Genomic DNA, 18,807 nt, shown 5'->3' on the forward strand with positions numbered 1-18,807 from the left:
ATTCCATAATATAGAAAGGGATCGCTAGTAAAGCTGAGAAAGTTATAATGGATTGAGTTTTAGAAATTTCATTTAGAAAGCTTTAAAATGTTTTTTTTTGTAGTTTTTAGTGGTTAGTTCAGTCAGTTGTAATTGATGATATCTGCCTCCCCCTCCCCTTAATCCTGCCCAATACAATTTAACTAATTTGCTCTCAGTCTGTCTGTCTACATACACGTATGTACGTACGTACGTACGTACGTACGTACGTACGTACATACATACATACATACATACATACATACATACATACATATATACAGTGGGGCAAAAATGTATTTAGTCACCCACCAATTGTGCAAGTTCTCCCACTTAAAAAGATGAGAGAGGCCTGTAATTGGCATCATATGTAGACCTCAACTATGAGAGACAAAATGTAAAAATAAAAAAAATAAAAAAACAACCACCAAACAATCACATTGGCTGATTTGGAAAGAATTTATTTGCAAATTATGGTGGAAAATAAGTATTTGGTCAATATCAAAAGTTCATCTCAATACTTTGTTATATATCCATTGTTGGCAATGACAGAGGTCAAACGTTTCCTGTAAGTCTTCACAAGGTTGGCATACACTGTTGCTGGTATGTTGGCCCATTCCTCCATGCAGATCTCCTCTAGAGCAGTGATGTTTTGGGGCTGTCACTGGGCAACACAGATTTTCAACTCCCTCCAAAGGTTTTCTATGGGGTTGAGATCTGGAGACTGGCTAGGCCACTCCAGGACCTTGAAATGCTTCTTACGAAGCCACTCCTTCGTTGCCCGGGTGGTATGTTTGGGATCATTGTCACGTTGAAAGACCCAGCCATGTTTCATCTTCAATGCCCTTACTGATGGAAGGAGGTTTGCACTCAAAAACCCACGATACATGGCCCCATTCATTCTGTCCTGTACACGGATCAGTCGTCCTGGTTCCTTTGCAAAGAAACAGCCCCAAAGCATAATGTTGCCACCCCCATGCTTCACAGTAGGTATGGTGTTCTTTGGATGCAACTCAGCATCCTCTCTCCTCCAAACACGACGAGTTGTGTTTCTACCAAACAGTTCTACTTTGGTTTCATCTGACCATGTGACATTCTCCCAATCCTCTTCTGGATCATCCAAATGCTCTGTAACAAACTTCAGACGGGCCCGGACATATACTGGCTTAAGCAGGGGGACATGTCTGGCACTGCAGGATCTGAGTCCCTGGCGGCATAGTGTGTTACTGATGGTAGCCTTTGTTACGTTGGTCCCAGCTCTCTGCAGGTCATTCACTAGGTCCCCACGTGTGGTCCTGGGATTTTTGCTCACCGTTCTTGTGATCATTTTGACCCCATGGAGTGAGATCTTGCGTGGAGCCCCAGATTGAGGGAGATTATCAGTGGTCTTGTATGTCTTCCATTTTTTAATTATTGCTCCCACAGTTGATTTGTTCACACCAAGCTGCTTGCCTATTGCAGGTTCAGTCTTCCCAGCCTGGTGCAGGTCTACAATTTTGTTTCTGGTGTCCTTCAACAGCTCTTTGGTCTTCACCATAGTGGAGTTTGGAGTGTGACTGTTTGAGGTTGTGGACAGGTGTCTTTTATACTGATAACAAGTTCAAACAGGTGCCATTGATACAGGTAATGAGTGCAGGACAGAAGAGCCTCTTAAAGAAGAAGGTACAGGTCTGTGAGAGCCAGAAATCTTGCTTGTTTGTAGATGACCAAATACTTATTTTCCACCATAATTTGCAAATAAATTCTTTCCAAATCGTCCAATGTGATTGTTTGGGGTTTTTTTTTTTACATTTTGTCTCTCATAGTTGAGGTCTACCTATGATGCCAATTACAGGCCTCTCTCATCTTTTTAAGTGGGAGAACTTGCACAATTGGTGGCTGACTAAATACTTTTTTGCCCCACTGTATGTATGGATGGATGTGTGTGTGTGTATATATATATATACACACACACACACATATATATATATATATATATATATATATATATATATATATATATATATATATATATATATATATATATATATATATACATAACTATACACATACATACACAAACACAGAGTACTGTGCAAAAGTTTTAGGCAGGTGTGAAAAAATGCTTTAAACAAAGAATGCTTTCAGAAATATAAATAATGATTTTTTTATGTTTGTCAATTTTCAAAATGCAAATGAGTGAACAAAAGAAAAATCTAAATCAAATCAATATTTGGTGTTACTACCTTTTGTCTTCAAACCAGCACCCATTCTCATAGGTACACTTGCACAAAGTCAGGGATTTTGTAGGATTATAGTCAGGTGTATGATCAACCAAAAAGGTGCTAATGATCATCAATGTCACACGTAGGTTGAAACCCAGTCATGAACTGACAAAGAAACAGCTGTGTAGGAGGCGTAAAACTGGGTGAGGAACAGCCAAACTCTGCTACCAAGGTGAGGTTGTGAAAGACAGTTTCATGTCATGGCAAGATTGAGCACAGCAACAAGACATCAACTGCATCAACAAGGTCCCTCCCAGACAAAGATTTCAAAGCAGACTGGGGTTTCAAGATGTGCTGTTCACGCTCTTTGGAAGAAGCACAAAGAAACGGGCAACGTTGAGGATCGTAGACGCAGTGGTCGGCCAAGGAAACTTAGTGCAGCAGATGAAAGACACATCAAGCTTATTACCCTTCGAAATCGGAAGATGTCCAGCAGTGCCATCAGCTCAGAACTGGCAGAAACCAATGGGACCCAGGTACACCCATCTACTGTCCGGAGAAGTCTGGCCAGAAGTGGTCTTCATGGAAGAGTTGCAGCCAAAAAGCCATATCTCCGACATGGGAACAAGGCAAGCGACTAAAGTATGCATGAAAACATAGGAACTGGAGTGCAGAAAAATAGCAGCAGGTGCTCTGGACTGATGAGTTAAAATTCGAAATATTTGGCTGTAGCAGAAGGCAGTGTGTTCGTCGAAGGGCTGGAGAGCGGTACAATAATGAATGTCTGCAGGCAACAGTGATGCATGGTGGAGGTTCCTTGAACGTTTTGGGTTGCATTTCTGCAAATAGAGTTGGAGATTTGGTCAGGAGTAATGGTGGTCTCAATGCTGAGAAATACAGGCAGATACTTATCCATCATGCAATACCATCAGGGAAGCGTATGATTGGCCCCAAATTTATTCTGCAGCAGGATAACGACCCCAAACATACAGCCGAAGTCATTAAGAACTATCTTCAGCGTAAAGAAGAACAAGAAGTATTGGAAGTGATGGCATGGCCCCCACAGAGCCCTTGTCTCAACATCATCAAGTGTGTCTGGGATAATATGAAGAGACAGAAGGATGTGAAAAAGCCTACATCCACAGAAGATCTGTGGTTAGTTCTCCAAGATGTTTGGAACAACCTACCAGCCGAGTTCCTTCAAAAACTGTGTGCAAGTGTACCTAGAAGAATTGCTGCTGTTTTGAAGGCAAAGGGTGTCACACCAAATATTGATTTGATTTAGATTTCTCTTTTGTTCATTCACTGCATTTTGTTCATTTATGAACATAAACGTTTAACACACTGCATTTTTGAAAGCATTCTTTGTTTGCAGCATTTTTTCACACCTTCCTAAAACTTTTGCACAGTACTGTGTGTATATCTCTCTCTCTCTCAGAGTAGATGCTTTACAGACTTCAAGGGGGTGTGGTAGAAGCTTCTCAAATGAAGTTAGTAATTTTCCAGGTCTGGCATTGGGAAAGGAATGTGTTTGTATAGTACATTTTTGAATTAGATACGAGTAATATTTTTAGGCTCTGTTTGCGATGCTGTTTTTGTTTTGAGTGTTACTTTCTTAATATTCGAGACCATATTCAAATTGCAAGGCAGAAAGTTTTAATTTTGATCTATAGTGCTCATATATGCTGAACGCCATCTTGAAACAATACTGATAAGCAAGCCATTTTGGGGTATGGGGAGCAGATTGCAAGGGGTAATGGGAAAGGGAAGACACAGAGGGGATCATTTTGAGTAATGCCACTTAGATGTTCATAATATCTGAATAAACAAGCAATGAACAGTGTATTATGTGGTGGCTTTAAATATACATGTTAGTAAGGTAGCAGATGCTTTCATTCTAAAATTGACATGTAAAATAGCAGTCTTTCGCAGCAGGGTGCACCTTTATCTGTGACTTCCTCACACATAATGAATAGTTAATTTATGCTGTATGGTCCACAAGAGACTGGAGAGAGATGAAAAGTGGGGGGCATTTTGGCTACCAGAGCCAGCAGGATGTGCTGAGATATGCTCTTAATGGAAGCATATCCAAGAATGCTTGAGGGGTAGGGAGGCAGGAAGGTTGGAACTAGTTTATAAAGCAGATTGCTCATCTGTTACACTGTATTAAATTCAAATTACTCCAAAGGACAAGCAGACATTTGTTCATGTTGCAATAAAACATACCGGCAGGCAGTTTTTAACCAATCTCTTCTTGCAAGTAAGGAATCTCTGGTGGAATTTACACTTTTCAGTCATCTCAAGTCAGTGACTAGGTTACAAAGCTACTGTCTAGTATCACTTTCATAATTAGTCAATGTCCATTTGTCAATCCCCTTCTCCCAAACCCTCTTACTTTTCAAGCAGTGTTATCTAGCAAGAGAAAATAACTGAGTATTAGATGTTTTATCTCCCCTTCTTCAGCCTCTTTCGATTGGGAGAGGCTGACTTATTTATCATGAGGAGACAACAAGTGACATATTTGTAGTTTCAAATAAACATTTCCCTGAAAACACCTCCTCCCCATTTCTAAAGAGTAATGTAGTTTTACAGACATGTGTTTAAACTATGTAACCAAATGGTGACCCTGGATAGAACTAAACAAACAAAGGAAATGTTTGAGGCTCTTGATGGTTTCCACAATTCTTATCGGTAAAGACAGGCTTTGGCTACTCCATAAACAGGAAAAGAGGATAAGGGTCTGTAGTAACTTAAATCCAAAAGTCTGCTTTGGGGTTGTTGGGTTCCATAAGGTTTTGAGGCACATGAGCTCATTTCAGTAGCATGTTAATAAAACTTCTACTGATAATTAAAAAAATGGCTGTTGGTGAGAGGCATTGCTAGAGACAATAGGTTTGGCACATACCTTTCATGCTTACTGGTGACATTTGTCCTCTGTCACTCTGACCCACACAACAAGTATAAGATAGGGATTAAAGTGTTTGCATGAAGTCCCTAAAAAGCCAAATTCAAATTCGTATGAGACCATGGAATTCATTGCATGATTTTGGATAGGTTACTTTTGCTGGTCCTAATCCATTTACAAGATTGTTGTAGAAATAAAATTAATAGATTACTCCCTGTAGACTACCGAGAAAAGGTGGGATACAAATAAATCCTGTATTATACACCTAATTGTTTCCTTACTTTACATGATGCAGGTAACAATGAAAAGCAGTGGGTACTATGCTGACATACTGTAGCCTACTTTTCATGGAGTTAGCAAATATTTAATTTTACAGCAATACTGTATGGAAGTAAAAAAAAACATCAAATGCTCCCACATGTGAAATTCCTTGTCTCTATTGCCTAGATAAGGTACTATTTGAGAATAATATTTTTTTTAACAAAATAGCATATGTAATCTAAAAATACTAAAAAAAGCGAAATAGACCTTGATTATTCCAGATACAGGAAGAAGTAAAAGGGATACACTTTGAATGTGAATTTAAGGGGGGGGGGGAGATCTGAGTGCCTTTGATATGTCTGTTATGTATATGATTCATTTATTGAGGTGGCTGATCATTTCTCTCCGGGTTTGCCCCTGATATTGCTTGAGGGGTAAGGTAATATAAATTGTTCAAATTTGCTATCTACAGAAGACTGTTAGTATCTTACTAAAATGGATCACAGGTTGGACAGGATATGTATGAAGGGAATAATTGTGATCTTATTGGAAAACCCTTGAAGGGGAAATCTGTCTCTCCTTTTTTTTACAACTATTAATTAAAGACCACTTTTAAAAGGAAACTTTCAGAACTATAGTTTGAAAGAGTTAACTGGGATTACTTTGGTTCATGAGGCCAAAACATAGCAGGTAGAGCATAATATGATTCTTAATTAACTTTAAAATATATTATAGAGCCCTCCTGGATATAGAGACTCCATCCACCTTGATCCTCTTTCTTGTGGGAGGGTAGCGAATGCTAATTTACTTTATAGCAAATTAGTATTTTATGACTGGTAATGCCTATCACACAGTCATTTTATGAGTAGGCAAGTCTCTCATGGTAGCCATTTGGTGAGCGTATCCATGGTATGCTTAAAAAAAAAAAGATTTAGTCCAAAAACATTACCTACTCCATTTTGCCTTGTTTTTTTTTTCAAAATACATACCTGTTCAAATGAGGTAGTAAGATTTGTGGCAAAACATACACTTTGGAAGCAATTTTTTTCCAGATCAGTCTCAGGCGTAGGAGGGAATACCCTGTGATAGTTTCTCAACCTCAGCAATTTTAAGATATATAGACTTCATCTCCCAGAATTTCATGGTCATCTGGGTCAGTCTGGATCTTGAAGTTGAGGTAGGATAGCACATACTTTGTAGCTTTTCTTTCTTGTGCCATTTCCTGCTGTGGGTTTTGGCAAAACTTTGCTGCTGTCTTGATTGGAAATGTAATAATTGTTAGAGGAGATTACAATAAATAATACATTATTCCAAAGTAAAAAAGAGTAATGGTCAGAACTAAAAGATTACCTGAATTATCTATGACAAATGTGGTTTTTCTTATGGTCCTCAGCATTTCTTTTCATTAGGGTAATTATTGGAGCTGCCGGGAAACTACTGTATTCAGCAGTGAAATGTCACTATGGTGGAAGTGAAAAATACTAATTGTATTTTGTTAAATCACCTCAAACATTGTGACCAGTGGAGATGCCATGAATCTCCCTATTGTAAAAGATGCAAGTAATCTTTACTGATTTTCCTTGCCTTCTCACTCACACTTGCTCTGCCCCAAATCTAATCAAGCATAAAAGTTGATGAGCAGAAAGAGATGGAATTGTGTATTTCTTTGTGTATGTGTGCCTATGAATTGTAGTCTTTACATTCACTGAGAGGAACTGGTCATACATATAATTTTTTCCATCAGTATCTATCACATGAGTATTTTTTTCCCCCCAGAGATATATTTAAAAAAAAAATCTAAGCCAGTGAATTCTGATATCATATCAAAATTGTGTTTTTTAAAAGAAATAATTACATGTACCGATAATTGGAAAAAAAAATAGCTCAATGTCAAAAGGTATTTGTTAAAGAATTATATGCATTTACATGCGGAAGATAAGTTTTGCTTTTATTAAGCATGGTACTATATTTGAGAAATAATTTTTTGTTGAAGCCTGTTGGGGGAATGGGTTGATTCTTACTGATTTTATAGAATTGTGTTCATTCCAAAAATGAGTCCATGTGTCATTATCAAGCTAAAGTATTTTATTTATTTTGTTTTATTTTTTTATTTACCATTTTGTTTCCATTTTAATTTCTCTTAACTAATACTAATACACATTTGCAATAAAGCACTCTCAAAATTACTTGTGCTGATTAATTTGCAGTCTAATCTCTGATACAACAGTTTTACTTGGCACTATAACTGGATATATTAGAAATGCATTTTAATGTATAGCTGTGGTCTCAAACAAAACTACAAAGAAATCCTTTAAAAATGATTAAATATGCAGGAAAAAATGATGCAAAATATTTTATGCTCATAAACTGGTCCCTAATGATCCTTGTTGATCTTCATGATTTAAAAAAAAAACTTATCAGCCATATTTTTCTTAGTATGTCTGGTCATCATGAGTATTTATATGTCATAGGTATTTATATGTCATACTGAGAAACATATTTGAGTGCTTTCTCCCCACATGACCAGTAACACATAAAAGCATTCTACAGGTAGTTCTCATTCAGCGGCCACTTTTGATTAGGGTGAACAAGAAGGCTTATAACCATTCCTTGCAGTTGCAGCTGGAGCAGCATCTCTGCGATCATATGATCGTGAATCAGGCACTTGGCGAATGGCTCGCAATTACAAGAATCACAGTACCCTGCAGTCACATTATCATCATTTGCAACCTTCACTGCTGGCTACCAGCAAGCAAAGTCCATGGGAAAGCCAGCAGGAAGTTTCAAATGGTGATCATGGGATGTTGTGCCTAACAGCCACACAGGGCGACTGGAATTACCATTGTTTAAGTCAGCATGGTCGTGTGATGTTGGTCTTTAACAACTACATTGCTTAGTGACAGATATTTGGACTGCCTATGTAAGAATTGGATGTCCATCAGAGAACAATGGGCTAAAACAATACTAGTCCAACAAACTTATTCTCTGCATGAAACCAGTTTATTTCCTAACTAGAAACATTCAAAAGTGCTTGTTATTGAAGCAGTTCCACAACAGCTGTTGTGATGTCTCCACTGGGTGGTCAAGCTTTTAGTTTGAGAAAGAGTAGCAAGATTAACAGAAGAAGTGGATCTAAAAGCCCATGAAAAGAGAATATGTGATAGTAAAAAGTAAAAGATTCATAGAGTAGAAGTATTAAGATGTCACACAGCAACTTAACTTTAAAAAGTTGTATATAGAAGTCTGTTTTATTTATTCTAGGGTTGTGTGCATCAAATGAATACACTCACTGGGATTTGGAAATCCATATAGCTTTTCCTCCAGAGTGTAGCCTTAATGCAGTCTTTGTGATAGTACACTAAGAGCTGAAAAGAAAAGCAGTTTCCTGAATAATTTCCATCCCTATTGTTTTGACATTTTTCATGTGTGAACACAGCATTGGGTTTAAAAATAAATAGAGGCACTAAAATGTTCTTAGATTCCATTGATGGAAGCTTCCAGCTACCATTTGCAATAAGTAGCGCTGGAAGTTGTTATTGTGCGGGTTCTAAAGTAATGCAGATTCAGTATTTTGGTGTATGAATGCCTGTTTCCTGTTTTTTTCTGTAGTCATCATCTACCACAGTTACCACTTTGTTCATGTAGAACTATTTACCGGTATATATAAGTGTTTTTAGGTGACTTTAGTGGCTGCTGCTAAAGACCACAGTTGCTGTCTAAGATGGTGAATTCCATTTAAGTGCATTCAGCTTATCAAACTTTGCTTGCTTAAAATAGCAAACACGCATTTTGCTGATTTTTAAAGATGACTATTTTCTTCTGATGAACAGGTTTCCACCTGAGCGGTACCGTGACTGAACCTGCCATGCAATCCGAGCCAGAAACTGTTTGCAATGTGGCTATCAGCTTTGATCGTTGCAAGATTACCTCAGTGACCTGTAGCTGTGGAAACAAAGACATATTTTACTGTGCCCATGTTGTGGCCCTTTCTTTATACCGGATCCGCAAGCCAGATCAGGTCAAACTGCATCTTCCCATTTCAGAGACTCTTTTTCAAATGAACAGAGACCAACTGCAAAAATTTGTACAGTATTTGATTACAGTGCACCATACTGAAGTTTTGCCAACGGCTCAAAAACTTGCAGATGAAATCCTTTCTCAGAATTCAGAGATCAATCAAGTTCATGGTGAGTTAGTTTTTTTTTTCTCCAGTGCTTACTCCAGAATCCTTTTCTTTCTTCCAGGAAAGTACTTCAGTTTAATCCTATTGATACTGTATTTCCGTAAGCTTTTTGGACTTCCTTTCATGTTCTCTCTCCAAATATGTTTAGAACAAATGACACTTTTAGCCTGTTAGTTTAGGCAATGTGCAGAAAGCTAACTGAAAACTGGGAAAGGCTGCCTGTTTTTGCAGAAAAGACTTTAGTTCCATTCATGTATTGTAGTGCATGAATCACATTGAGCAGTGCTGTCCCTCTAAATATCATGCTGTGATGTCAAATAAAAGAGAGGTATGAATGAGATGGTCTGATGAGGCCTTCAGATATACAGTAGGTTATAGGCTTAGACTTGCATTATCCGAATTTTTATGTGCATGTGCAGGTTGGATAAAGCTGTCAGGAACAAGTTGTGTAAGGGTCTAATGACATGTTTCCATGGAGAACAACAGTTGCTCAGCCACATTGAGAAAAGATATAAATGATTTATTTTATCTCAAATCTAACAAGGGGACCCATAGAGACTGTTAAGAAAAGGTAATATCTACCATTAATAACTTGCCAGAAGAACAACAGAATTATTTTCTACTTACTTAGATGGTTATTGCTTAAAGAAACACGAGTTTCATTTATTTGGGGGATTTTAATTCAATGTCCAGCTGAGTAACTCTCCCACTTGTAGATGATCAACATATTTCTAATTGAAATGTTATATGACAGAAAACTACTTGATTGACAGGAAACCCTAACCCTGAAAGCATTTAGAAAGGTGATATGAGGATTAGACTATATATAATCAAGAATGCTTAATTGAAAGTAGGAGAGGAATATCCCCCCCGCCCCAAGAAAGGTGAAATATGTTATGTGGTGTAATCATTCCTTCCACGGGAATTTGGACAGGCAGCTTTGTTGAATCATCTGAACAATATGCCAGGATGTATTTTTTGCTACTTATTGTTTTAACTACTTATTGTTAAAATGAACAAGAAATTTAAGCAAGGAAGCAAGCAAACAAACGAACAATTGTTGCTTGATCTCCAACACTTACAAACTGGAAGAATTAACATTTGACTCTACAGTATACTAGTAGATGTGTCCCAAGCTGATTCATGTATTGTGCAAGCTAAGTTAGACAATATAGTGATGTATATAAATTGCTCGCTGCATGGAGTAAGTGCAAGCCTGAGGGTGGGCACTTTAAAAGCCATATGATGAAGTTGCTGCTTTGAATGCTTTGCCCAATCCTACCGTGTTGCTGTCCTTCAATAATCAGCGACTTGACCACTTTTCCAGGAGTTCAAAGACAATGCATAAAAAGATTTGGACAGACCATGAACAAGTCCCTTTGGTAGCTTAGGATGCAGTTCATTTGGCCTGAAAATTTCAGCAAATGTGAAGTAAATAGATACCTCAGTCAAGCTTCAGTCCTGGTCTTTCAAGACTTGAGCATCCATTTAATTTTTCAGATGTACAACATGAAAAAGTATATGTGATAATTTCAAATTTGGCTCATACCTCTTCCTCCTCCCCCACTCATCCCTTTAATTTCTAGCAATTTTTTGATGAGAGGACAAGGTTTCTTTGCCAATATGAATATTTGGTTATAAATAGGAAGTTGGTAGTTTGTGATTAGCCATGCTAATATCGATCTTTGGAAATGCCTACAGATTAGATCATAGATTAAATGTCCTTAGAATGCATACATTCTAAGTAAAGATTTGAGTAAAGAGCAAATTCCAATTTTATGTAATGTAACTGGGACTAATTTAACATGGCACCCAAAAATGAATTATTTACTTTCACGGAATTATAAAATTGAAAGCTGCCATTTAAAGTATCGAATCCAAACCCCAGCATCCCAGATGGTATCTTTTTAGCCTTCAATTAAAAACATCCAAGAAAGGGAAGCCCACCTGTCCCCCTCCCCCCACTTAACTGATTCTACTATTACTAGAACAATAAAAGATATGTTTTTGAGAAGTCCATGCTGACTCCTGGTTATTACTAGATTTTTTCTGAAGATGTTTATGGATTCATTTCTTTATAGTCCCCTTTAGAAATTTCCTAGGTACAATCAAATTATTTTTTCTAATTTGCTAGGTCTTTTTCTTTTGGAAAATAATGGATAATATCCAGTCATCAGGCACTTCATCTCTTCTCCAGGATTTCTCAGAGATAATACATAAGGAATTGGGCAGATGATAACTAGTTTTTTCAGCAACCCACGATGGAATTAATTTCGTCATGGAAATTTAAATTCACTCAGGGTAAATCCCTGACTAGGTTTCTCCCAGTTTCAAACTTTAGTTCTGCCCAAAATTTCTTGGCAGCACTAACATAGTCTTGTGTTAGGGAGATCTGAACCAAAATAGTTGAATGTATATCTGTGTTTCTTTGTTACTAATATTTTACAATGTTTATTTGACTGCTAGTAAACTGATTCTTTTCATTTGCCTTATATAAAGGCATGTATAAAGGTTTTTCTTTCCCCTCTGCAGCCTTTCCTGAGCTCAGCTCATTATGAATTCAACTTTCCTGACACACCTCTGCTGCTCTGCCCTGCCTGTCTATACTCTTTCTGTGATCTATTCTTATATCCATTTCCTATACTGTATGTACTGTGTCCTTTCTTGCTTTCTGCCCTTCAGTTGCTTGTGTATCTAACCTTCAAAGAGAGGTGTGTGTGTGTGTGTATGTATGTATGTATGTATATGTGTATGTATATATATGTTTTTACGCATGAAGCTACATTGGCTTCTTTTGCCGTCACTTTTGCTTTCATTACAGTTTTTTGATTATTTTTTACCTTTAATACCTCTAATATGGACCTGCGAGCTTCTTGAGCTTCTCTTCCTGTTGGCTTCAGGCACCGTAGGATCTTATTCCCTAACTCAGAGCAGGTTTTACTTGAATTTGCTTTTGCATTTGGCCATGGTCACTGTCCTTAAAATCAAGAGTTTTGGCTTGAAATGATAACATTCAATCAACTTTGAAGTCTGCTGCCTCCTCTACTATGCCCTTGATGGGTAGATATAAGCAAATCTTGATGGAAAGAATCTCATAACATTCTTGACAAACTGACAGTGCAGCATCTCAGAACTAGAAAGCTAGCTAGTAAGCATGTGAGGGATAACTAATGTTTTCCATTATATATCAAATATTATTAGTTGTCTTAAGTTGGAGGTTTAGAGTATGTGCTCACTGTTTAAGCTTTTAGGAAACATTTGGTCCTTGTGGTTAAGATAGATAACTTGGAGAAACGGAGCAAGTCAGGGAAGTATGAAGATGACTTTTCAGTATTATTACCAACTCTTCAGCCGTTTAAAGAGTTCCTGGATCCTGGCTGGCCTGGTTGCCAACTGCAGATGTGTTGACTAGATGTTTGATGTCATCTAGCAAAAGCATTCTGTCACAGCCTCTTGGCTTTAATTATTCCACTTTCAAAATACGTTAGAATTCAAATCATTTGAAATTATTGTTTAAAATAATAGAAAACTCATTCATTTAGAAGAAAAATCACGAAAGGTTCATCAGTTTGATACTTGCTGTAATAAAAGCATGCATATGCTTTTGATACACCTTATCTTTCCTGGAATTTTCTGAGCCAGCAACTCTTTTTCATCAGAAGTTGTTATTGTGGGAAAAATAGGAGGAGGAGGAGAAGAACTGTTCTCCGATAGTCAAGTGTTGCCCTTCCTGTTTTTTAAAGAGTAGTACCCTTTTTAGGAAGGCATTCACACCACAGGCAAAATAAATGACGGAAAGCGTTGTGTCCTATATTTGCCTACTTTAATTTTTACCAGATTTTTAAAAAAATATTTTAGCCTGCTTATTTAACATTTTAATTTTTCCATTGATTTTAAATGGTAATTCTGAAGAATCTCCAGTAGTTAACACCTAAACCAAAACACCCCTGATTAAAAGCAAATATAAAAACAGCAAAACAAAAGACCTATGGCAAATAATGCAAAACAACATAATAACAGTAAAGTGCCTAGAACAATAGCCACAGACAGGGCCACTTCGTTATTCTCTAATACTGGTGAACCACAAGTAGTTTTTCTTGAGAGATATGTACTCGGTGACTCAATTCTGGTTAGAAAAAGTAGCTAGAAAAGGAAACTACGTGGGAACCTTTCACATAAGCAGTACTGAATTTGAAACATATTGGAATCCTGTGCATTTTATTAGATGATTATTGACAAAAATATCCTGCTGCAGTTTCTCAGTGGTCTTCAAAGGTATGAATACAATATGTATATTTAATCTATTGCAAGAATCTTGAAAGTGATAAGAAAGTGTGAGTTACTCTTGTGGCTAGACATATACCCAGTTACCCTACAACTGTTTATCGTGTTTTAGCTCCATCCCGCTAATCAATTTTGTTGCTCTTCTCTGCATTTTTTCTAGAGTCTCCACATCTTTTTTGTAACAAGGTGACCAAACCGATGCAGTATTCCAAGTATGATCTTACCAAAGCAGTGTTCAATTTTAGCCTGTTTTGTCCCGTCCAAAGCCCAATAGTGTTCAGATATTTGAGATTTCCAATTGTCTCCAACTTACCCAATTAAATGTCACCTTACTCCAAACTACAAGGTGACCTCTTCCAACAGTTCCATGCTCAAGAGAAAGATGGAAAAGATCAAGCCCTATTAAGCCAACCTCCCCTCCTCCCTATCCCCTGACTGGAATTGCCTGATAATGAAGGACCAGTGCCAATATAAAATAGTGCCTGCAGCCCTCATAATATTTCCAGAAGGAATGCTTGCTGTTGAGAAGTCTCATATGGTAGGAAGGATATATTACCTCCTCCCCATCCTGACATAACTCCTTGACCCGAGTAACCAGTACTATTTTGGTTCCATGTCTGGACCTGATCCCAGGCTGAAAATGCTCCAAAGAAAATCTGCTTTCTTAATGGTGCCGCAATTGACCCTCACCATCTTTTCAACAGCCTTCTCCAAAAATAGAAATTGAAGACTGCATGATAGTTATTTAGTGTAGCTAGATCCAGAAAATGTATTTTGAAGAGAAGGCATATTGCAGTCTCCTTCAAATTGGGGAGGGGATGCCCTCCCCTACATGGCATTGACTATTTTTCTGATACAAGAAGTCATACCTCTTCTGCCCCAAAGAAGGGGCCTGGATAGAAAGTACTTGTCTCCCTTATTGGAATCTTAGGCTGCAAGAGACCCCAGATAATTAATGACATTGCCTTAATCATCACTTTAGACCAGTGGGTCTCAACCTTCCTAATGCCGCGACCTTTTAATACAGTTCCTCATATTGTGGTGACCCCCATCGTAAAATTATTTTGTATTTTCTGTATTTTTTTGAAAATATGTGTTTTCCGATGGTCTTAGGCAACCCCTGTGAAAGGGTTGCTCGACCCCCAAAGGGGCTGCGGCCCACAGGCTGAAAACCGCTGCTTTAGACCCTGCCCATGAAGAGTCAAGGCTTGGGGGAATCTGATTTTATTGGTAAACTGCTATGCAAGTAGTTATCTTATTCCTCCCCAAAAGTGGCTTAACTACCTTGAATAATGTTTCTGATTTACTAGCCACCCACACTACATAGAGAGGACAGAAAGATGGAAGTTATTGCACAAGGTCAGATTATTTATTCATTTATATATTTAAAGATTTGTGGGGCAACATGTAGGCAGCTCACAACAATAATAAAACTGCAAACTATAAAACCATAAAAATAAAAAAATAAATTAAACCCTTCCACCCAAATCCTGGTGCCCCAATCATCTTCTAGGATGCTTCAACAACTATCCTTATGCTCCCACGACACTGTTGCAGTGCTGGGTAACTATCAGGTCTTGATGGACTTCCAGAAAGGGACTGCCAGATCACTGGGGCCAGGATGTTCCACAGAGTAGGGACAGACTTGGGATTTATCAGATTTAGGAGCCTTTAAATTTCAGAAGGTGAAGACTGAGCATGGAATTTGTGTGCAAAGCACACATTTTGCCAGTGAGTAACGATACCTATATGTCATAGAGGGCTATTGCTCAAGTTTTCTCTTAGCCACTGACATAATAATTTAAAGCTGTGCAACATATAGGTTCCTTTAGAGTGCTAAATATGCACAGAATTCTACCATCATATCAGTGCTTAATATCAGTGCATACATAATAGGTGCAATCAATCATCAATAACTGTTATTTTAGGTGGGAACAACTGGATCCTCATGTATTGGTAAAAAGATTTAAGTCATCATATAGCCTTTGTTTCTACTGTGTAGGTGCCCCTGATCCTACAGCAGGAGCGAGTATAGATGATGAAAACTGCTGGCATTTGGATGAAGAGCAAGTTCAGGAACAAGTTAAACTCTTTCTTTCCCAGGGTGGATACCATGGATCAGGGAAACAGCTCAATCTGCTTTTTGCAAAGGTATGTAAGAAGGGATATTTTTTTCATTTTGACAGAATGCTTTTTTACCTTTTGTTCTTATGTTGACTTCACAATGTTTAGCCTCTTAGTGATGTTCCCATTCCATTTCTTGGGCTGATACCATCTGGATTTCTTGGGCTACATTTTTCAGAATTCTCCGCCATTTGAAGATTTTAAGGTACAGAAGACGACTACTTGATGCCATTAGTAAATGGTTTCTTTGGGAAAAATACAAATCAACATGGCCAAAACCCAACCAAAAAAATCTGTTGAATTTTTAAATGTCATTGCTTTGACATGTATTGATAATAGTATGGCCCCCCCACCCCAAACACGCACAGTATAAAAGGAGTATCAAAATACAAAGCAAAGTGACTGGTATCGTTTTCTAACTTAATGTCATATGATACATCTTACAATTGTTTAAAAGAAAATTGGGGAATCTGTCCTGCCATGGGACGATGGTTACTTAATGTAAGGAATGATAGAGCATGAAGTAAGAAACTTTGCAAACACGTCTGTTGTTTCTTGGGCAGTGGGATGGAAACTTGTGGTAGAAGATTAGAATGTTTGTAGTCAAGGGTAGTACTGGTATGATTGGTATGGTTCAAAGTGAAATGTTGAAATGCATGAATTTAAAGCTAAAGCCAGTTCAATGCAAAGTTGGAAAACAGCAATAGCAATAGCACTTAGACTTATATACCACTTCACAGTGCTTTACAGCCCTCTTTAAGAGGTTTACAGAGTCAGCATATTGCCCCAACAATCTGGATCCTCATTTTACCAATCTCGGAAGGACGGATGTTTGAGTCAATCTTGAGCCCGTCAGGATTGAATTCCTGGCTGTGGGCAGTTAGCCTGCAATACTGCATTCTAACCACTGCACCACCATGGCTCTTAAATATCAGAATAACAACTTATTTTGTCTTTGGTGTTTCTCCTAGACGCTGCTGCCCAAGGACTGAGTTCAAAGATCGTGTAGCCACGCCTCTTGCTCCCCTCAGAGGCTCAGTTTTAAAAAACTCAGTCGCCCTACAGGACACTTTTTGGGGAGCTCCAGTCCTTGAGCAGCAGGTTGGACTCTCCAAGCTAGTGTAGTGTAGCCTTACAATTTATTATTTTTGTATTAGTTAGACATCTACCTATTTTGTTGTTTTTTTGATTCCGTTTCTTCTATAATCAACTCACAACGCGCGGAGCAGGTTGCCTGGAATGTGGCTGACTATCGCCTACTGCGATTACAGCCACACCGGGGGAAGGTCGTTTAGCGGCTGCTAGCGAGCTTCTGGGGGACAGGTAGGCAGCCAGGGTCCCCTAAAAGGAGCGTTAGGCTCCTCTAACATCCCCCGGTGTCGCCCCAGGCGCGCGGTGGCCATTTTGAAATTGCGGTGGCCATTTTGAATCATAAAATTGCCGAGTTTTTTATTCTGAGGCTTGTCTTTGCCACGCAGCTTGTCTCCTAATGCAGATCGCCACCGGAGGGGATTCTAAATATCAGGCCTAGCTCTGGGTCTCCAGGCAGACCTCCCCCCTCCTCTGGACTTCCATTAGGCGGCCTCAGGGATTTTGGCCATTGCCAGGCCATCCCCTGCTTACTAGAACAGCGCAGATCTGCGAGCGCCCTAATCACTGCATTTGGCACCATTTGCAGAAGTTGCCAACGTCTGAAGGCCTTTCCACCGCCTCGGCCTGCAACTGCCCCTGCCAGCCATTGCAGCCACGTCTCTTCCTGTGCCTTTCATCATGGCCAGCAGCGTGGCAGCTGAAGAGGATTTTCAGGCTGGTCCTACCGTCAGTAAGCGCAGCAGGCCCAATCCTGCTGCCAAGGGTGAGGGGGCTGGGTGCCCAGTGAAGGGGAAACATCCCAAGACTACGAAAGTTTCCAAGGCAGTCGAAAAAATGGACCAGAGACACCAAAAGGCCCTGGAAAAACAATTCCAAAAGGCCCAATCAGCACTGCATCAGCCAGCAGCCCCCTCTCAACCTAGGGATGTTGGGGCAGCCCCTTCCCTCCCCCACCCAGCGAGAGGGATCACCTTCCGTAGCAGCTGAGGAGGACTTTGGGTTTTCGCCCAATCCATCCAGGGTTTCTTTGGGGTCCCCCTGCCCTTCCCTGGCCGAGGATTCCATTGATGACATGGGTTCCATTGGAGGGGAGGAATCTGTGGCCACTTCTGAGATTGGCCTGAGCCTGCCTGGGACCCAGGAGCCACAGCTTTCAAAAGAACTGCAGGAGGTGGTCGCACATGCGATCTCCCAAGGCATTGAGGCAGGTATGCTCCAGTTGGCCTTTAAATTGCCCCTTCCAATGGCAAACCCTAACAAGGGTCAAGCAGTAAGATCTCGGGATCCATTGGCTAGGGAGGCCTCCCCGACTCCTACGGGGTCAGTGAGGTGTCTGAGGGAAAAGAGGCTGAGCAGGATGCCCCGGACCTCTCAGAGGATGAAAATCCCACACCCGACGCCCCTGCCTTCTCAGGCTTATTCAAGCCCTCCATGTTTAGGGCTATTCTCACCAAGGCTCGGGCCTCTGCCATCCAGATGGGCCTTCCAGCCCCGGCACACATGCCCTCTTCTGATCAGGGTGCCCAAGATGCCATTGGACCCCAGGATCCAGGAGCGGGGTTATTTAAGGAATCCGCTCCTCTTCTGGACCTGGTTCCAGCTCCTCAGCTGTTCCTTGACATCATTCAACGCCAATGGGCCCAGCCGGGCTCCATGGCTAGCCCTAGTGGTATAGATAGAAAGCTTTATACCATGGAGAGTAGCTTAGAGGATCTCTTGAAGCTTCCCCAGGTAGA

The 18,807-nt window shown here is 39.5% G+C and overlaps 1 protein-coding gene across 1 annotated transcript in view; it reads left to right on the forward strand.

Annotated features, from left to right (window-relative positions):
• The window catches only part of ZSWIM6 (zinc finger SWIM-type containing 6), a 113,011-nt gene that overhangs the window by 38,802 nt on the left and 55,402 nt on the right, over positions 1 to 18,807 (forward strand). Inside the window, exons 2-3 of the mRNA XM_081941336.1 lie at positions 9,219 to 9,575; positions 15,858 to 16,006. Of these exons, the coding sequence (XP_081797462.1) occupies positions 9,219 to 9,575; positions 15,858 to 16,006 (506 nt within the window). The remainder of the gene's footprint in view (positions 1 to 9,218; positions 9,576 to 15,857; positions 16,007 to 18,807) is intronic.

The sequence above is a fragment of the Natrix helvetica genome, assembly GCF_964273705.1.
Source record: "Natrix helvetica genome assembly, chromosome: 2".
Taxonomy (NCBI): domain Eukaryota; kingdom Metazoa; phylum Chordata; class Lepidosauria; order Squamata; family Natricidae; genus Natrix; species Natrix helvetica.